General features: G+C 38.6%; 1 protein-coding gene across 1 annotated transcript; it reads right to left on the bottom strand.

Annotated features, from left to right (window-relative positions):
• Positions 1 to 240: 240 nt before the first annotated feature.
• Positions 241 to 21,983, bottom strand: LOC110315316 (guanylate-binding protein 1-like; the record flags this gene model as incomplete). The annotated part of the gene is made up of 12 exons (XM_021189401.2): positions 21,906 to 21,983; positions 14,606 to 14,814; positions 12,158 to 12,285; positions 11,310 to 11,419; positions 10,898 to 11,097; positions 10,319 to 10,561; positions 9,404 to 9,684; positions 8,609 to 8,821; positions 8,095 to 8,197; positions 7,064 to 7,257; positions 3,917 to 4,010; positions 241 to 422 (listed from the first exon to the last, which is right to left on the bottom strand). Coding segments are annotated over exons 2-12 (1,944 nt in total), but the record flags the coding sequence as incomplete, so codon positions are not given.
• Between the last annotated feature and the right edge of the window lie 390 nt (positions 21,984 to 22,373).

The following is a 22,373-nucleotide window of genomic DNA, read 5'->3' as shown; positions in this document are numbered from 1 at the left end:
TGCACAGGGCTTGGTGACCACTAGATACTACATAATGGATGAGAGAATAATGCAGTTTCCACGGACACAGTCTGTCACTAAGAGGCATTTAGTAATTGCAGGTTTGCTTTGATGCAGACACAAAGAATATAAAATTATAGTAGAGTGTCTGGCTATAATACTTCACCTAGAGCAACTGAACTAACCCCTAATCAGTGTCTTTTATCCTTGTTAATGGGTTGGGATGGCACAATGGAATACCTGAAGGAAAAGAGTCATCTTCTTCTCTTGCTCTGCTACTAATTGTGCTCTATCTCTCTCCATCTTTTCCATCATTTGTTGTATATGTTCCTGTTCATTCTTGTCTCTCTCTTCCAACATCTGCTCATACTTTTTGTGCATTTCTTCTTTAGTCTTTGAAGATTCAGCTTTCATACGATCCACTGTGGAGGAAAAGAAAGTAAAAAATGTAAGTTTGCCAACATCTGTTTGGTAGTAAGCCATGGAACACATGGAGTTCTGTGATACCAGCGTTTCCCTTGGAAAGAGCATATAAAGCCTCTGATATAACTTACCAATATATGATTTGGGGAGTGAAGGCTCATTCTTGCTTTTATTCTTCCAAATAGACTTATATCTGAGGATACCCAACAATTACTAATAGACTTATAGAGGGATGATTGAATTGTGTGTATGTATGTGATTGTGTATGTGATTGTGTTTCTATGGTCCTTTCTGAATTCAGCAAGAACTTCCCTCTAATTTTTAAAAAGAATTATTATTTTACTATATATGAATGGATGTGTTTGTCTGTATGTTTTTCTGTGCATGCACATATCCTTTGCTTGTAGAGGCCAGGAGAGAACAAAGGATGCCAGGAACTATGACTAAGGTGGTTATGGGCTACCACGTGGGTGTTGGAAACTGAACCCAGTGATCTTATCTACTGAACCAGCTCTCCTGCCTCAGAGCTTCCCTTCAAATATAACTGTGTATGGCCTGTGGCCCATCAACAGGAATGCACAACAATATTTAAAGAAGTAATTTACTCCTACAAGCTGAGAAAAAATTAGGGAAACAACACTCTTCACAATAGTCACAAATAATATAAAATACCTTGGTGTGACTTTAACTAAGGAAGTGAAAGATCTGTATGACAAGAACTTCAAGTCTCTGAAGAAAGAAATTGAAGAAGATCTCAGAATATGGAAAGATCTCCCATGCTCNTGGATTGGCAGGGTTAACATTGTCAAAATGTCTATCTTGCCAAAAGCAATCTACAGATTCAATGCAATCCCCATCAAAATTCCAACCCGATTCTTCACAGACTTAGAAAGAGCAATTTGCAAATTAGTCTGGAATAACAAAAAACCTAGGATAGCAAAAACTATTCTTAACAATAAAAGGACCTCTGGTGGAATCACCATGCCTGACCTCAAGATGTACTACAGAGCAATTGTGATTAAAAACTTCATGGTACTTGTACAGCAACAGACTGTTAGATCAATGAAATAGAATTGAAGACCCAGAAATGAACCCACATACCTATGTTTACTTGATCTTTGACAAAGGAGCTAAAACCATCCAGTGGAAAGAAATCAGCATCTTCAACAAATGGTGCTGTGTCAATTGGGGGTTAGCATGTAGAAGAAAACAAATTCATCCATTCTTATCTCCTTGATCAAAGCTCAAGTCTAAGTGGATCAAGGAACTCCATATAAAACCAGAGACTCTGAAATTTATAGAGGAGATAGTGGGGAAAAGCCTCGAAGATTTGGCACAGGGGAAAAATTTCTGAACAGAACAGCAATGACTTTTGCTGTAAGATCAAGAATCGACAAATGGGACCTCATAAAATTGCAAAGCTTCTGTAAGGCAAAAGATACTGTCAATAAGGCAAAAAGGCAACCAATAGATTGCGAAAATATCTTTACCAGTCCTAAATCTGATAGGGGACTAATATGTAATATATATAAGGAACTCAAGAAGATGGATTCCACACAATCAAATAACCCCATTTAAAATGGGGTACAGAGCTAAATAAAGCATTCTCAACTGAGGAATTCAAAATGCCTGATAAGCACCTCAAAAAATGTTCAACATCCTTAATCATCAGGGAAATGCAAATCAAAACATCCTTGCGATTCCACCTCACACCAGTCAGAATGGCTAAGATAAAAAATTCAGGTGATAGCAGATTCTGGCAATGATGTGGAGAAAGAGGAACACTCCTCCATTGCTGGAGGGATTGCAAGCTGGTACAACCATACTAGAAATCATTCTGGTGGTTCCTCAGAAAATTGGACATAATACTACCGGAAGTTCCAGCAATATCTCTCCTGGGCATATACCTAGGAGATATTCCGACTTGTAATAAGGACACATGCTATGTTCTATGTCCATAGAAGCCCTATTTATAATAGCCAGAAGCTGCAAAGAACCCAGATGTTCCTCAACAGAGGAATGGATACAGAAAATGTGGTACATTTACACAATGGAGTACGACTTAGCAATTAAAAACAATGAATTCATGAAATTCTTAGACAAATGGATGCATCTGGAGGATATCATCCTGAGTGAGTTAACCCAATCACCAAAGACCACACATAATATGTACTCACTGATAACTGAATAGTAGCCCAGAAACTTAGACTACCCAAGATACAATTTATAAAGCACATGAATCTCAAGAAGAAGGAAGACCAAAATGTGGATACTTCATTCCTTCTTAGAATGGGGAACAAAATACCCATGGAAGGAGTTGCAGAGAAAAAGTTTGGAACTGAGACAGTAGAAAGGACCATCCAGAGACTGCTCCACCTGGGGATCCATCCCACATACAACTACCAAACCCAGACACTATCGAATATGCCAGCAAGAATTTGCTGACAGACCCTGATATAGCTATCTCTTGTGAGGCTATGCCTGTGTATGGCAAATACAGAAGTGGATGCTCACAGTCATCTCTTTGAAGTAAAAAAAAAAGGCCCCTAAAGTAGGAGCAAGAGAAAGGAACCAAGGAGCTAAAGAGGTCAGCAACCCTATAGAAGGATAAACAATATGAACTAACCAGTACCCTACAGAACTGTTTCTCTAGTTGCATATGTAGCAGAGGATGGCCTAGTTGGCCATCAATGGGAGGAGAGGCCCTTGGTCTTGCGAAGATCATATGCCCCAATACAGGGGAATGCCAGAGCCAGGAACTGGGAGATGGTGGATTGGGGAGCAGGGTGGGGAGAGGGTATGGGGACTTTGGGGATAACATTTGAAATGTAAATGAAAAAATATCTAATGGGAAAAAAAAGAAGTGAATAAAAAGAGAATTGGTTAATTCCTTAGTGCCTATGCAAAGGGATTGAGTGTGCTGAATTGAAGAGAATAGCTTATTACACAGTTGGAGAAGAAAACTTAAACTCTCAGAACCTTCTTGATCTCTCTCTCTCTCCTCTCATTAACCTTAATTAAATAATTTATGAAATCTCTCGCCAAAAGTATAGACAGTCCAAATATAGAAATCAGTAAAGTTATGCTCATGTATAAGTACAGTTAAAATGAAATGAAGGACTTAAGATAGAAAAGTGGTTTTTCCAGGTAATGCCATTCTGCCAGCCTGTAGGTCAGTGATGGTACAAATCCCACTCCTGTGACTCAGTGATGGTATGAATCCCATGACTCTTTGCTCAGCAATGTTATAAATGCTGATTTCCAATAGGAAGCATATGGTGTGTGTGGATCTGGAACACACATGTGCCACTGTGAATATGTGGAGAGTAGAAGACAACTTCATGGCATCCACTTTCTCTATCCACCTTACATTGTTTCTGGTGACTTACTCAAGTCTCCAGGCTTGACAAGATGTGACCATTTCCTCTTAAATCCCCTTACCAGCCTCATTCTAGGCATTTTTACACTCTATTTATCATGCAAAATATAATACTTTTTTCATTGTATCTCTTCTCCACATTCTTTATCTCTTCTTGAAACTTTCTGCTTTCTTCTTGGAACCCCTCTTGGAGTAGCTGTTTCTGTTCCTAGTAGGGAAAGAGAATATTGAATGTTGAAATAAAGGAACAAGTTTATAAAGCTTAACAAGCAATTTCCTAATTAGTGCTTCTGAAATAATTTAATAATTCCTCAAGACCTTCAACATTTACTCTTTAAGTTTTTTACAATTTTTATTAGATATTTTCTTCATTTACATTTCAAATGCTATCCTGAAAGTCCCCTATAACCTCCCCCCACCCCGCTCCCCAAGCCACCCATTCCAGCTTATTTGCCCTGGCTTTCTTCTGTACTGGGGCATCTAAAGTTTGCAAGACCAAGGGGCCTCTCTTCCCAATGATGGCTGTCTAGGCCATCTTCTGCTACATATGCAGCTAGAGAGAGATACAAGCTCTGGGGGTATTGGTTAGTTCATATTGTTGTTCCTCCTTTGTCCTCAGTTCCTACCCTTCTCTTGAGTTGTCAGCATTCATAACAATCCCTGGTACATTCCAATTTGGTTAAAGGTAGTGTATAACTACAGTCCCCATAATGGTTTTGATATGGAATTCTAGCCTAGGGTTTGTGGATCCACAGATAATTTGTTCACTATACCTAAATATAGGCAACTTTTCTGTCAACTGGCAATTATACAGTGTAGTTCTTTTTGTTTTTTTCTTCACACACACACACACACACACACACACACACACACACACACACACACACACACACTTGCCCTTCTTCAGTGACAGGTCCCAGGCATTTAGACTACAACTCTACAAACTGTGGGTAAACATATATTTAAATTGCTCCTTCCCAGTATAGATATAGGCCTTTTTTCCATTATAACTAAAAAAGTAATGGTCTTGAACACCACAATCATCCTTAGGGTTCTCAGAATTATTGTTCTAAAACCATTGACAGGCAACTCTATACACACAAGAATAATAGAAATTTAAATCTGTGACTCTCAGAATAAATGGGGATATGTCATTAGGTAATTATATATTATCTTCCAAATATCATATGTAGAGTTAGAGACATCAGGTGAGGATCTGAAGGACTGATATGGCCTACAGTACATTTCTGAACTTACATTTAGACTCAACTCATACTTGGAGGAAGGGCTGTAAACAGGAAGGTATTACAAGACTGACTGTTGGTCATGTGTCTTTCTACTCAGTGTGCTGCCATACTTATACAAGGTGTGACAAAAAACTATTGCTATCTTCCCAACCTGCACACAATTGTGTGAGCTCTCTCCTAGAACATTTACTCAGAACATTTCATGTTATTCTTCCTCAAATGAGGAGTGAGTTAAAAATGCGCATGTTGTAGAAGTGCTGCATGACACCTCTCTGCTGGGTTATGTGTACCATCAATGCTGCACTGGGTCACTCATTTGACATATTTTAATTGCTTAATGAGATGTGGTGATTTTTAAAAGGTTCACTGTACATACTCATTGTATGAAGTCACTTTTACATGAATCTATATTACATGCTGATCACATTGTTTTTCATGAACCCCCATTTTGCCACACCTATCCTATTTGTCATTTGTATTCATATAGATGGTTTTACTTCCACATACACAGCCATGTATTCCTGGGACTGAAGTATACAAACACACACACACACACACACACACACACACACACACACACACACACTAATGATTGTATCAATAAGACAAAAAGCCATAATAAAGCAAAATAAAGCAAAAAGCCTACAAAATATTACTGAGTCTATTTTGCTTTGGTCAATTATTTCTGAGCATGGGGATTGCTCTAAAGTATAGTTGATATTTCCATTGAGACTTCATTTGAGAAAACTTAATTTTTTCTTTGTCAGTGTGTATCAATTGCAGATAGCTTCTGGATTAGGACCCCGTATATAACTCTCCCTCTCAGTCTGGTGACCCTGTCTGACTTGAGCCTTGCAGGTCTCATGAATTCTGGCAGTGTTTCGGGATGTTTATCTGTGCCGCATTCCCACTTGACTGGAAAATGCTGTCTCCTTAGAGTCATCCATCACCTTTGACTCTTACAATCTTTCTGCCTCCTTTTCTGTGTTGATCCTTGAGTTCTGAGGGATTTGAGGGGTTTTATGAAGAAGTCCAGGTAGGGGTGAGTACTGCAAAGTCTCTCATTCTCTGCACATTGCCCATTCTTGGGTGTCTGTGTTAATTATCAACTACTGTAAGCAGAAGATTCTCTGATGTCTGGAAAAGGCCCTGATCTATGAATACAGCAGCAAGTCATGAGGACTGATAGGTTCCTTTAGCAAAATACTAGTAGCATGTTTTGCCCTAGTCCCATGACCTATTTAACCTCAGGTGCTTGAATACTTTACAAGTGTCAGGAGTGACCCTTGAATCCAATTAAAAAGTGGTTGGTTATTACCATATTGTGTATATGCCACTAATGTACCCTTGCCTTCTACAAGCAGGCCATTGTAGGTTACATGGCTTTTCTCCTTCATAGTGTGCAGAGGGTTTTCCAGCATCATGAATGTTAGTCCATGGCAGTGAAGCTTCTGCCTAGGCACTAGCTTTGCTGACAGCCTGTGATGTTTAGGGGTTTCCACTGTTCCCCTTGTGCCAGTGTCCATTTGTCTCTTTAAATGTGGAAACTTAAATGTCTAAATTGTTCAAAAGGTTCTTGTTGTTTTGAATTATTTAGGATTTTGGTGTTTTGATACAAGATTTTTCTGTGTAGACCTGGCTGGCCTTGAATTCAGAGGCCCACCTACCTCTGTCTCCCAAGTGCTGGGATGAAAGTCATATACCACCAGTGTCTAGCTAGTTCAAATATTTTTAAGTATAAATTTAAATGGATTTTCAGGAATAACGTAAAGCTCATAAAATGCATGTGCAATGCCTATGTGTGGATAGCTGTTGTTTATAGTGATTCAGGAAAATGAGATTCACAGGACCTTTTTTATTGAAGCAAGGGGCTTTGGATAAGTACAAAGTTGCAAGTAAGTTTGAAGGGGATGCTATAGAATTTAAGCTGAAGAATTCCTTATACCATATGATTATCTAATCTCTATGGAGTAGTTTTAGTTAAAGATTCTGAGTGTTAAAAATATCAGAATACCTTAAGTTTCAGAGATAATATCTGCTCTTGCTCTGCCTTTAATTGTATTCTGTCATTCTCCATTTTCTCAGTCAACTGTCTCATGTGTTCCTGATAACTTCTTTCTTTCTGTTCCATCAGCTTCTCATTTTTCTTCTGTGCTTCCTCCAACCTTTTTTCAGCAGCCCGTGCAGATTCAACTTTGTTTCGTTCCACTGAAATAGAAGGGAAAGAATTTTCATGAAGGCCCAGCATGTGAGGTACCAAATGCTGGTGCTTTCTATGGACTCATAGGTTGAAGTTGCAGTTGAAGTATGATGATATAGCTAGGTGTGATTCTGGTGAGGTAATTTAGATGGGAAGCAGATGATGGAGCCCCATATGCACTTATTGCCGTATTGTAGATGATGAGAAAACAAGAGTTCAGTGTTTCCACCATGTGAGGTTGCAGGCAGAAGGGAGTAAATATACCAAGAGAGTACCCCTGATCATTCTAGACTCCAGAATCTTGTTTTACCTGTGGCACCCATGTTTGACCTTCTGTCACACGAGTCTTTACTGAAGAAGACAGCATTGCTTCATTTTCCATCCAGTTTCTTGTTATTAATATTTAAATTTTGATATTTTTGTTTTATCTCATTTTGTGTGTATGGAAGTTTTGCATGCATGTATGTCTGTGCACCATGTGCATGTCTGGTGCCAGTGTAGGCCAGAAGTGAGCATTCACGGTATTGGGTCTACAGTCAGTTGTGAACCAATAGACACATATTGAAAAAAAATGGGGTCCTCTAGAAGGCATATAAGGCTCTTAACCACAGAGACATCTCTGTAATCCTTCACTGATATAATTATTTAATAGAAACCAATCCCAAGGCCATTTTACTCTTGAGGTAGCTGGTACTACAACACTGGTGACTATGTGCCTCTTGTTAAGAAAAAGCTCATATTTATCATTCATGTTTCAGCTTAAGAGTTACATTCATTTAATACATGAAAATAGTTATACTATTACAAGATTTTGTAAATATTTTGAGTTTTGGTTCATTTCTTACCTTCAATCTCCTTTTCTTTTTCTGTCAGACTCTGATCTGTCTGTAAAATTGCATTAGAAATAGCCTCCTTGGATTGTAAATATTTTTGCAGAACCTCTTCAGCCTTAGAGTTCAGAGAAAGTAGTTAGTTGTAGGAAATTTATATATCTGTCTTCCCACAGACCACAAGACTTGCTCCTCTCACCAAAGATTCCTTTCCACAGGAATGGGCAAGTCATCCAAGCCAAAGCAATGGAGGTCCCTGCTGGCTGACACTGGGAAAAGTGATTCTGTACATTCAGTCTAAGGCACTGAGTTGAATAGGTTTATGGGTTTACATGGGCAAATCATGGTGAGGCATTGTGTCATCAAGAATACAACAGTTCAGAGAGATAAAGATATAAAAATGGAAGGACTGGAATATAGAGTTAAAAGTTAATCATCAATCACATGACTAGGTGACATTTTCTGAATGTTTGGCTCAAGGAGGCTTGTCAGCAGTGGTCTAGAACATACCAATAAACATCTTGGGTACCTGTAATCCCTTCTTTGGCTGCTCATGGTACTTTTCCTTCAGCCTCCCTATCTCCTGAACAAGGAGATAGTAACCTCCTGGCTTAGTATAAGTGCCTTGCTTCACACCTTCTTCAAGAGGTTTGAAGATATCCTGAAGCAATGTCTGGCAATGGTTTGATGACACTTCTGTATTCTGTTTACACAAGTCATTCCACCTTTCTTCTAGCTGAGACTGAAGTGTGGAATGGGTGTAAAAAGAATAACCAGAAAGGAAATTAGCAAGCTTCACAATGTCTCCCAGGGCCTCCTCCAAACCTTGACAACAGGCAAGAAAAGCTACAGCACTTTGAGTTTGAACCTTCTTATGAAATGTCTGTTTGTTAGAAATCATGCTTAGAACTTTAAACCAAACCCAATGTATAAACTGTGCTCTTAAACTGGACTCACAGCTGGTAGGAATGTACTGAAAGAAACAAAGCTTAGCTTAAAAAGAGAACGAAGACCACAAGTTCATTTCTCTTGGCCCAGAAAAGAAACATGTTCTAATAACAGTAAGAATATAAATGGATTAAAGCACCAATTGTTAATTGTATGTGAGTATTTCACAATTACTAAATGTGAATACTATAAAACAATGTCAAATTTTGTTCCAATGTTTAAAAATTGTGTTTTTATTTTTATGAGTCTAAAGAGGCAGTTTCACCATTTTAAAGGTTACAGATGACAGTTTCCTTCAAAATTAACAAGCATTTTGTAGCCTGATTTGTATTTTGTATTATGCTATATTGATCCACAAAACTTGAGAGGAAGTTACCCCTAATTTCACTTGAAATGAATGGTCTTCATCTTTAAAGGAAGTCCTGAGGAAGATTTCTATGGCCTCTCTCTCACAGGTCCTGTGCAGGTCCAGTAGCTCCTGGAGGGTCTCTGTGGGCAGCTGCACCCTCTCACTCATCTGTTGGTCATAGCGGCTGATGGCTTTTTGCAGTGCTTCTGAGTTCTCTATCTGGGCCAAAGCCAGGACTGCATTCTCCATGCAGGGAAGAACCCCACTGCTGATGGCACTGACATAGGTCAGCACCAGGGTTTCTAGTCCTACAAACAGAGAGCCAATGATGACAGAGGTTGGTGTAGAACCCTCTTCTCTAAAGAATGGATAAGGCAGGCCTGTATCTGCTCAACATGGATCTCTCAGTGCTCCAACATGTTTAAAACTAGGCTTCCCTTTTCTGCATTCTGAGACCTCTATATTAATCCCTTGGAAATGCTTTGTTCATATCTGTGAAAGAGTAATATTTTCCTCACCAAAAGTATTCCTCCTCATCTCATTCCAGCTCAATATTGCTTTATAGAAGTTTCTGAAGTGAACTAATTTTTCAATGGTTCTATTTTCATTACAATATCAATGAGAAATAAGGCTATACCGACTAAATTTTTCATTTAGCAGGATGATATAATTTCATTTCATTTTTGTGTAAATTCAAATGACTATATATATGTTGGTTGAATACTGAATGAAATTTGTGTAACATTATAGGAACTTAGCTTGTTTTAACCAACTTTAAGTAAGTTTTCACTAAGTATTCCACATAAGTATTTGGCTAGTTTAATCTAGTAGAACAGTTTAATCTGTCTAGAATTTAACATAAACAGTCATAACCCCTACGTGTCTGAAAGCTGATATTCTCCTTTTTTCTTGTAATGCAAGATGAGGAAGACAGGGACTCACGTGGGCCATTGACAATGACTCCTCCTGGAAGAGTTTTGGCTTTGCACTCCTTAAAGATGTATAAACAGAATTCTGCTACTTGCTGCAAAAACTCAGAATCGATCTCATTTTCTTGTATTGTCTCCAGCTGGGAAAGCTTTTTCCACTCAGTAGGGGGATAGAAGACAAAACATTTCTTCTTTGGAAAAAACTTACGGATACAGAGTCGGGGTAGGTTGTACTTTTCAACTTCTTTGCAGGAACCTGGGGAATAAATTTTTCCAGAGGAGGGTGAATAGCTGGTGGAAGAGTTAAAGTGTTATTTAAGAATGTCTTCAAATGAATGTTCTCTCTCTATCATAGTCTTTGCGTATATGTAACATCACCAAGCCCAAATTAGGAGATGAACATGATCTGATAAATGTCCTCAGAAATGAAACTTGGAATTTTGCATAATTATTATTGGCTATTTTCAGGCAAATGCTAAATAGGAATTGTTTCTTAGGAATAGCCAAAAGCATAGAAATAAAAATTGAATAAAAGCATCCAAAAGAATAATATATTTCTGGCATTTTCTCCTGCAACTATCAGCTCCTATACCTTCCTTGAGCTTCAGAGAAGTCTCCAGGTATTGATCTGCTGTGACTGGGAGTCCATCTAATTCCATCTTCAAGGTCATATCCCTCAGAGTCCACATGAAGTCAGGGAAGAAGCTCACAAATTCAGCTGAGTCTTCCACCCCATCGTCCTGGTCAAGGGAGGATCTTGCTCGGATCCTATCTGTGAGCTCTGTCACATAGCTCAGTCGCTAAGGAAAAGTAGTGAATGAACAGGGTCCCCAGTCATCTCCTCCATCCCCATTCATGAGTNTTCNATGCTCTGNNTCAAGTGTGAATNCATTAGTGANTACATGNNATNTCNCCTTNCAGTGGGACNNTTCTGTCTCCTATCTGCCAACATTGACTCTGCAGCATTCCTAGAATGAGATGATGTTCTCCATCAGAAAGGATACTGCAGCTGGTCCATGGCCTGCTGATTGATGGCCCCCATGCTGTTGTAGACAAAGGTGCTGCTTAGAAGAATAGCCAGGGCAAAGATCCAGCAGTCATTTTGGTTGTTACCCTGGAAGTCAGAACACATGTGGGTCAGGTGTGTGGTTTGTGGTGTGTCAGTTTTCATGTGAACACTGACAATAGGAAGCTCATTTAAGCACAATTTTACCATGGTTCCTAATAAAATGAACATTGTATAAACCTACACAAAATTCCAAAGAAAAGTAATTGGATTCCAGTTGAACTTGAATATTTTTACTAAGATTTTTGGTTTATATTTACTGTTTAAAGGCATTCTTTTGTCCTTTCACAGCAATTTCAAAACAGACAGTGAATAGTGCAGAAATTCTAAAACTTCAATTACACTTTAGATTTAAGTATTTCTCTCTTTGGTAATGAGAATATTTATTGTCATGTGATTCATTAATACCTGTGGCTATTTTTGAAATCTCATCTAATTCTTTCTTCTCAAGCTGCAAATGGAAAGCTGGTACGGGCCTTCAAATGCAGATCTGTAACTGAATTTCTGTGTATCATAAGATCCGAGACACTCAGTTTATCCTTGGAACCATTTTAAGTTTAGGTACCAGATTTAGGTAATAGCTTATCATTCATTGCTGGGATACTGGAGACAGAGCATCTTGCTCTTCTTTCAATCTGTCTATCTAGTAATGTTGGCTAAAATTAGTTGCATGATGTGTACCTGAAACTACCAAGGCATATTACAGTGAAGTTCGACCTTTTATTTAAAAGTTTAGAATGTTGGGATATGGGGGTTTGAATTACAAATTGAATTCTCAATCCTTACTTTCTCCACATCGCCCAGGCCCTCTGTGTCAAGCAGAACAAGTGTGTGGTCTGCCTTGTGGGGATGAGGCACACACCACATCCAGATTCCTTTTGTATGAGCCTGCACAGTGGAACCCAGAGAGAATCCTGTGACACACAGAAAAGAATAAACAGTGAATGGAGAGTTAGATATATGTCAGGAAATTTGCATAAAAATCAGATCAATCCAAAGCAGCAGAGTTAACTGAAGCCAAGCTAGTGCTGACCTTACAATCAGAGAAATAGTAAAAGTCATAAAACCAAATACTTGAAAATATTCAACATGTAATCATTAAAAAATAGCATTCTCAGGGAAGAAAACACCCATGGAGAGATTTACAGAGACAAAGTTCAGAGCTGAGACAGAAGAAAGGACCATCCAGGGACTGGCCCACGTGGGAATCCATCCCATATACAATCACCAAACCCAGACATTATTGCATATGCCAGCAAGATTTAGCTGACAGGACCCTAATATAGCTGTCTCTTGAGAGGCTATGCCAGTGCTTGGCAAATACAGAAGCAGATGCGCACAGTCATCTGTTGGATGAAACACAGGGGTCCTAATGAAGGAGCTAGAGAAAGTAACCAAGGAGCTAAAAGGGGTCTGCAACTCTATAGGAGGATCAAGGATAGGAACTAACCAGTAACCCCCAGAACTATGTCTCTAGTTTCATTTGTAGCAGAGGATGGCCTAGTCAGCCATCCATGGGAGGAGAGGCTCTTGGTCTTGCGAAGATCATATGCCCCAGTACAGGGGAATGCCAGGGCCAGGAAACAGGAGTGGGTTGGTTGGGGAGCAGGACTGGGAGAGGGTACAGGGGACTTTTGGGATAGCATTTGAAATGTAAATGAAGAAAATAACTAATAAAACCAGCATTCTCCAAACTAGAACAACATTTTATAGGAAATGCCATATAAGAAAATTCATGCCATTATTATATTTCATGGTAAAAGTGCAAAACATTTTCCTTTAAGACCATAAAAGAGAAAGTGTGCCCAGTTTGAGCACTGGTGTACAATACAGTAATAGAAATGTTATCCAAAATAGTTAGGAAACAAACAAACAAACAAAAATCGGGAAAAAGCTTCCACCCAACTTGGACAGGAAGGATAAGATTATCTTTCTCATAGGAGGTATGATCTTATATGATAAAAACTCCAAATATTCCACAGAATAATTTCAAAACAACTATTTAATCCAGCATATTTACAGCACACAAAATTATTTTGTAATTTCTATAATTAGTTCTTTTTCTACACACCAATAAGTAGTACCAAATATAATAATGACACCAAAATTTAGAAATTACCATTTATAATTCCATCTAAATAATAAACTACTTTATTATTTAGGGAAATATACAAATTGGTTTTTTTTAAAAAAAAACATTATACAGGACAATTACATTATACAAACAATTACATGATCTGTGATTAAGGTTTGAAGGAAACACCATCCTTAAAAAGTCAGTGCCACAAGGAATGATGAATGTCCATTCTTTTTGTGATGAAAATCTTGCTTGGTTATCCAAGCAATGTTGAATTAGGGGGGTTCAAATGATCTTCCCACCTTAGTAGCCTGAGTGCTTGGATTCTGCCCTAAATCACAGCCCTTCCTTTCCTTATAGTTTGTTTTAAGGGTCAAATCTATAGGAAGAGATTATAGAACAATGATGGAGAGTGGGGAACTTTATAACTGCTGTGGGAGTGATACTTACTTTGTCTTGGGAAAATATAATACATATAACAGTGATGATTGTACAACAATATGAACTGACTTAATGCTATAGAACTGAAGTTAAAGTGGTCGGAAGAGTTGACACTTTGTTATATTTAATCATGACAATAAAAACCTTTGATTTGAAATATTTTAAGAACTTTAAAAATCAGGGATAGCTTTCTGTTACCTATGAGCTTATTGATTAAAAAAATCATCCTCATTTGTGTTTGCTTGTTTGTGTATACACGACATGAATTTGGGTTTGTGCATCAAAGTGTTTGTGTGGTAGTTAGAGCACAACTCTGTAGAGGACAACTGTGTCTTTCTACTGTTGAGTTATTGGATCTAGGTTGCCTGGCTTATGCAGGAAGGCTGTTTACCTGCTGAGCTATCTTCTTTGCCTCTACTTAGAGTTTTAATGAATTGCTTAGAGTTTCTTACAGAATAGTATATAAATTAACTATTTTATTAGTACTGTTTCCTTTCTAGGGTAGGAAGAATTTTGCTTTCAAATGAGACTAAAGATGGAGTAAAGAGAATCGTGGAGCTGACTGATTCCCTGAAATAGAATCAACATAAAAGATAGACTGTTTAGTACATTGGATTTCAGTATCTATCTCCTTCTCTAACCTTCCTTCTCACAACCCGGGCTTACAATGTGGCTGAACAGTGGAGACTCAGCAAAGCTTTGTTGGTGGGACTCACCTGTTCTCTTCCCAGCCAGCTTGTTCATCAGGTAGGATTTTCCTGTGCGGTAGAGGCCCACAATGGCCACCACCACCACAGGCTGAGTGATGGCCGACAGGATCTCCAAGGCCTTCTGATTGGCTTTTAGTTGTCCTTTTACATTCTCAATGAGGCACATGGGCTGAGGCATGTGGATCTTTAGGGACGTGTCCATTGGAGTTCCTTGACTTTGAGGAAAGAAGTGGAAAAATGATAATTAATTTCTCTTGTCTTCTTGTCAGCATGAACAGAAATTTTAGTGTATTGTCCAAGTGGTAATCATAGGAGATTGTGAAAAAGTTATCCAAAAGTGAAATAAAATGATAATATTAACTGAATTTTCAAAATTGATCTGTTAACAACTCACATCTTCCCTTTATGTTATCGCTGGGGAGATTACTTCAGGATTCTAATAGTCAAATGTGTACTAAATATTGATTAGGAAAGCTAATTTATGAATAATAATTTTATTAATTTAACTTTTTATTTTGAGAGTTAAAATTTTATTACTGCATTTCACTCTTCCCTTTCCTCCCTTGAAATCCTTTCATATGCCTTGTGCACTATCATTCAGACTCATGACCTCTTTTTCCACTAATTGTTATTAAATGCATCTATGTATATGTACATATATATATATATATATATTCCTAGATATAACCTGTTCAGCCTGTATAATAATTCATGTATGTGTGTTTTCAGAGTTAATGGATTTTTTAAAACTCCATTTATAGAATTATCTTTTTAACAACTAGATTTCCTTAATGTTGGTTTGATGGCTTAGAAAGTAGTAGGGCTCAGTGTCAAGAGTGACAACCTGAAAAATGTCTTCATGTTCTATATGGTAACAGGAGAACACTAACACTCTTAAATTCTCCTCTCATGTCTACATATACTCTATGACTTGTGTGCAAACACACATAAAGACCTAGATCAATGAAAATATTAAAAACTCCTTAAAATAGAATTTCTTTAATGTTCGCATTGGGTGAATTTATTTTTATTTAGACTACATGCAAGAAGTTGAATATGGATTTATTAACTCATCAGTTCTTTCGATGAGTAAAGACTCTCATGGACAAACACTCCATCTTCATCATGTTTGCCTTTAGATAATAGTCTGCACAGTGTTGAGTATTGCCCCTCCCTCTGGCTCTCAAGAACATTTTGGTGGGGTGCACATGCACAAAATCTTTGTGCAGCCAGTCCAGGAATGAAATCAGCACAATTTATTTGTGGTTACTTGATGGAAACAGGCCATTCTGGACTAGGAACTCTTCCAAGACATGGAAGGGTCCCAAAAAGAAAAACGAACATATGAACCACTTCAAGTTAATGCTCTACAAGCCTGATGCACTGATGAAACTTCAGTGAGTTTGGAGAGCTGGAATGTTACAGGCCCAGAGCCTGTAAGTCTCTTTGCCACCTCAGACTTGACATTACATTTATCACCCACTTCTCCATTTGACCTAACATCCTTTTATTAGGGAAGATCATTTTTGGTAAGACAAACCATTGCCCTCAGTCCTGCACTACAGGAGATTCTGTAGAGGAACCCTTTAGTGAAACACAGGTTTGAGTCCTGCAGGTGAGACGAAAGCACTGGGTGCCAGGAATGAGAGAGTTTGCCCAATGAAGAGAAAATCCACTCAGAAGCCAAGTTCAGATTTGGCATTGAAGCATGTTATCCTGGTCTTCAGCTTTCCCTCAGGGTTCTAGTGTTTTCTTTCTGCCCCCACATTGTCAGTAGCTGTTTGCCTTGCATCATTTATTGTTTTATATTATTTAGGTAATTCATTTATCCTCTTTGTGGGAATATCGCATGATTAGCCTTTTCAGTTTCTTAGCTGTAGGAGGAGGAGGACAGAGCAAGTACAGTCAATGTCCACTATCATTTAACTGTGTCCCCAGTCAGTAGAGACCACATGATCCTGTTCTTGCTGTTCATGGTGGGTGGACTGGCTTCCTTACTGGTCTCGTATTTCCTTCTCCAAGGTTGTAAGACTTTCTGTGAAAGTGGAAGACTAACTGTACGGCAACATTCTTAGTGAGGGGGAAGGATATGAAAATAAAACTTCTTGGTTCACAGCAGTGAATCAACAACCATGAAAGTCGGCTCTGGAGCTGAGCTAGTGACGGGCCTCCTGGGACTTCGCAGCCAGCACTGTTGAACATTTGCTTGAAAGCGGCCTTTGTAACTACCCGCTCTTTTGAAAAGTGTCCAGTAGATATGGACATTTTTTATATAGGCAGTGACTCTGAAAGCTGGGGACCCCATGTGTTCATCTGAGATGAACGGGAAAGATATTATTCTTTAAATCGAGTTGCTTAAAATACATCTCCTTGTGTAGCTGGTTCTTCTATCAGAACTACTTAGTGAGGGAAAGGGCATGTTTGCCATCCTCCTGAACACACAGAACATTGTCATTTCAGGGCAGGGAGGGGGGGTGCTCTGAATATTATAAAGGGTTTTTGGACAGTAACAGTGCCCTTGTGGGGATTTCCCCCCTTAATACTGCTTTACAACCTTATTTAAATTCTTCTTTATCCTTCCCTAACCTTTTAGCTTTCTTGTTCTTATATCTACTTCAAACTAATCTAATATCTATCTATCTATCTATCTATCTATCTATCTATCTATCTATCTATCCATCATCTATCTATGATTTTGCAGAGAATATTACCAAAATTTTGGCAAAATGATTTAAGTCAAGTTAAGCTTGTATTTTCTCAGAAAAGATAGGTAACTCTGTTTCCAATAAGGTTTTCTCTGACTGTGGTAAGAGTGATAGAAATCCATCACTTGATCAGAGCCTGCAACTTCTCAATCTCTGATTCTCTGTCACAGTAACTCTACTGCTGCTGACTGTGGTCCCAGGATTTGGAGATGGCTACTGTGTCTCCATAGGTCCATACTTTGGAATCTTAGCCTCTCGAGGATCTTCATGGCTTCCTCTCTTACCTTGTGATCTTCCCCTTCCTTAAGCAATCCCACTATGATATTATTTGCTAAGACCATGGGGCTGTCTGATCATGGGGCTGTGGACCTCAGTCACACAGCTGAGCTATATAAATGTTTCTGCTTTACAAAGCACCCAATGCCCAGTGCTTTATGTTAGCAATAGAAAAACAGACACAGTTAACAAGCTAAGTTTCCTCTTTCTTAACCTGCCAAGCAATGACTTGTAATTTTTCATACTACTTCCTTATAAACACTTACTTTGTGTGTCATTCTCAGAGTTCATACCACTTTCATTTTAAATTATTTATTTTTTCTAATCTAGATATGAGATTATCACTTTTTTGATCTTTTCCAAAAACCTAGCTTCTAGTGATCTCTAATGTCTGATCATATATATCTGCTCCCATCTTTGTCATTCCTGTCCCCAAAGTTTAGTTTGTTCTTCCTTTTGTTTTTGTTTTTTTTTAACCTTTTCTTATTTTTAAAGTGTTTTGAAGAGCATATATCTCAACTGCAGTTCTCCCTCCCTCCACTCTTCCCAGCCCCTCTCTCCTATCTCCCATCTCCTCCAGATCCTGCTCCTCTGTTTCCCTTCAGAACAGAGCAGGCCTCCCAGGGATATCAACAGAACATGGCATAAAATGTTATGATATGACTAGGCACTAACCATATCAAGGATATGACCAGTAGGAGAAAATGGATTCCAAGAACAAGCAAAAGTGTCAGAAACACCCTCACACCAAGCTACAAAATTATAACATATATGGAGACGACCTAGGTCAGATCCATGAAGTCTCCCAGATTCTAGATTCAGTCTCTATGAAACCCGATGAGTCCTGCTTAATTGATTCTTTAGGCCCTGTTCTCATGATGTCCTCAACCCTTCTGCCTTCTATGAATCCTTCCTCAGGTTTCCTGATGGTTTCCTTCCTGAGCTCCACCAAATGATTGTCTGTATCTGCTTCCATCAGTTACTGGGTGATACCACTCTGATGATTATTGATCTAGGCTAAAAATTATGACTATAGCAGATTATCATTAGGGTCATTTCATTAACTTTTGTTTTTAATAAATTAATTAAATACTTAATTAAATTATTTGCCAGTTGCATTTGGTCCTATACTGGGACTCTGTCCTATCCAGCCTCTGATTCTTGGCCACCCAGGCAGTGTCAGTCATGTGTTTCCTCTTGTAATATGGATGTCAATTTGGACCAGTTATTGCTTGGCCATCGCCACAAGTTCTCAGCCACCATGACTTCAAGTACATCTTGTTGGCAGGACAAATTTTAGGTCAAAAGTTTAGTAGCTATGTTTATTGACGTTTTTCAGTATCATGAGTTCTAATTCATTAATTGTTAACTAATTAACAATTAATAATAATTAATAACCTGAGCTATTGGTGTTCTGTTAGGACATTGTGTCTGGTACTAATGTGCTCAAGGCTACTCCCCTCTTTCTCTTCTATTAGATTTAGTGTATCTGGCTATATGTTCAGTTCTTTGATCCAGATGGACTTGAGTTTTGTGCAGGGTGATAGAAATGGATTTATTTGCATTCTCCTACAAGCAGATATTCAGTTAGACAAGCATTAGGATGCAGCTCTATGCAATGCCCTCCTCTCTGTTCTTGGAAGAATCATTTCCATATAAACTGTCACTTTAATTTTCTTTCTTTTTCTTTTTCTTTTCTTCTTTACATGTTACTGTTTCTGACAGCGAATAGCGCACAGTATGAATGTGTGTCCTTTATTCTTCTCTTCAAAAGTACATTCAGAGAAACCCCATAGTTAAGGAATTTCTAGAGAAATCACTCATATCCTTGAATGTATTTTTACTAAGAACATCTAGTGTCTATGCAAGTAAAACTTTGGCATTTCAATAATAATAAGTTTTTCTTACAATTTAAGTAGAAAGCTGAATGAGATGTTTTTATGAAATTCTTAACTGGACAATAAGACTTTCAAGTAGAGTTTAATTTGAAATTATTTTATGGACTGCTATACAGTGTTGTGTTTTCTAATTGTTTATATATATTATGTCAGTCCTTTTTTCTGGAATGGCAGTTCTTGGTAGTCTTGTGGATGGAGGCTTATGACCTGGAAATTAACACATCCATTTGTGTGGGAAGAAGAAACTAACACATTTTAAAGCCCTGGAAGATATCCCAAGGACATATATCAATCAAGAAAGTTTCTCTTTATCATTATTCCTCATGTGAGTAAATGAACAAAGAAATAAAACTTATCATATGTAGATGGTGTAGAGAATAAACAAGATACTACTCTATCTTCCACTTGATGCCTAATTTTTTTTTTATCTAAACTATTAATGTGTTTAGAAACAACTCTGTGACTCTTAGGAAAACAATCTGCTAGTTTGTTATTAACTTTACAGTAGTTCATATTTTAAGTTACAAACTCAGCGCAGGAGTGTATTTGAAATGGTTTTGAAACAATAGAAACAGGTTAGAAAAAAAACCATATGTGACATGACCACTGGCACTCAACTGTGTGGTGAAATGAGTCATGTGTGGTGACATCATATGAGAACTTGGAAATCAAGTGTGCCATTTATTGGCCATAGATTGATTGTTCAGAGGCCAAGCCTTTTGCCGTAAGACAGCAAGGGTTTAATAAAATTTCTGAGTCCAAGGAGGAAAACAGAAAGGGCTGCAGGCAAACTCTGCCAGCATGAGGGTTCCAATCATTGGAGACAAACAGCTTATCAGAGATATGTCCATGTGTTGAGCACTTGGGGCAGCCAATAGTAGATCCAGAGAGACCAAAAATGCCTTAAATCACAGGGGAGAAACAGCCGATGAAGGGAAGAAGTGGATGAGGGCTCTAGCATGTGGCGTAGAATATGGCAGGTGGCAGAAACCAGGGGAAACAAATGATCAATATATATCTTAGGAGTCATATTAGCAGCTTGGTTTGATTAAGAGGTTGGGTCCAATGAAAAAGGTCCATTTATGTCCCAGGCAATGGGGTTGACATCAGAGATATAAAGTGAGAACAGGCCTACTTCAAGGGATGGTTTAGAGGAAGGTTTTATTGAGAAATGATGAAGAGAGTTCAGCCATGATCATCTAGAAGAGTCCAGAGCAAGGACAGAAGGTAGTAGATAAAACTAGGCAATGAGAGAGACTTGGGGATGGAGGGAATGAGTGATGAAAAAAAGATGTACAAAGCAAAGAGGAAAAAGAGCCAAAAGAGAGAGGATCAAGCAGACCATGGGAGAGGAGCAAGCTAGAAGGGGCAAAGAGGACCAAGGAAGACTGAGCCAGGAGGTCGGGAGTCGGGAGTGCACATGGCTGAAATTTCAGGGTTGTACAAGAATGAGAAGCTTAGGGAAGGAAAGCTTATGAGCTGGAGAAGTTTAAAGTAGGGGGAAGGGTGAGAAGGGAGCTAAGCTTAGAGGGAGCCTGGAGGCCAGCAGACACTTGGGATTGTGCCATGGTAGGATATTTGTCAGTTTCTTTTGAACCTGATATCTCCCTCCTTCTCCTGAGTTTCAGTTTCTTTTTCTCACTCAAGGAGCTGTTTACCAGCATCTGACTTTACTATTTTTAATCTTGTTATTAAAAGAACATATCCATGTTCCTTTCAGTTTCTTAGCTGCAGTTTGGGTGAACTGATCAAATTCCCCCATGACAATGAAATCCAGTTCATTTAAAACTCTGCAAGCACTAAGAAAAGTCAATCCGAAGACATTTCCAACTTTCTGCTTAGCCAAACATCTACTAGACACAACCCCAAACTTTGAGGACATAGTTAGATAATACTGAATTCCCATCTCAGTATAATCTCTATTGGCTTGTGTAATGTTTTGCAAGGAGTGAGCTGAGCCTCATGACTCCCTGCACAGACCTCATGATCCTCACCCACAAAATGCAGTTGTCTTTGGAGTGGAAGAGAGAGTTGCTATGGTGAGAAAGTTGATATCATTATTACTTATTTTGCTTTTTAAAAAATGATTTAATATTTATTTATTTGGTTTCCAGATGAGGTTTCTCTGATTCATATGAAAAAAATCACACTAGAAAAGGTAGATTTGTCTCTTTCCATGAAAACATGAGGCTCATAACCATACAAATTCTCACAGCTCAAAGCACAAATACACTGCTTTTACCTAGTGGGAGGAATGGCTAACTACAATCATCACCACACAAAGAATCAGACGTCAAAACAGGATGTCATTGTCACCCTTAGTTTTAGGAGTGCAGTTTACTTGGTCCTGAAGTTCTTACCCCTGGGCTTATGGGACTTTCTTTCGAGTCTAGTACCCTGCATAAGTAAGAAGGTGATAAGTCTTACCTGCTTTTCTTCTCCACTGAGAAGGAGGACTTCCACTACTGAGAGGGAGGACTTGCACGCCTGCTTGTCTCTGCCTGCTCTTCCTTTAGCTCTGAAGTCCTTCAGAGATCTGAATCACAGAAGGAAACATGTGAAGCACTGCCCTCTCCATGGAACTAAAAATATCTAGAGCTTTTGACAAGTACCTATAAAAAGCTTGCTGGAAATATTGCCAGAAGACCAAGTGTAGGATCATGATGTCTTGACCCAAACAGTTTCAGTTCTGGAAGAGACTTCAGAGTGTGAAGGCGTGTCGCAGTCTGAAAAGGCTGGATCTATCATTCTTAAGGTGAACTCTCAAAACAGACACACTTAAGTTGGCTTGGTGGTTTCATAGGACATTCAGCAAGTATGTCAAAGCCCGTGTCATACACACAGCATCTAACCCAACCCCAAGCACTTAAGTCCATACTACAATCTCGGGAGATG

The sequence above is a fragment of the Mus pahari genome, unplaced genomic scaffold (genome assembly GCF_900095145.1).
Source record: "Mus pahari unplaced genomic scaffold, PAHARI_EIJ_v1.1 scaffold_8329_1, whole genome shotgun sequence".
NCBI lineage: Eukaryota > Metazoa > Chordata > Mammalia > Rodentia > Muridae > Mus > Mus pahari.
The sequence above is the reverse complement of the archived record's forward strand: the minus strand, read 5'-3'. Positions and strand labels throughout refer to the sequence as shown.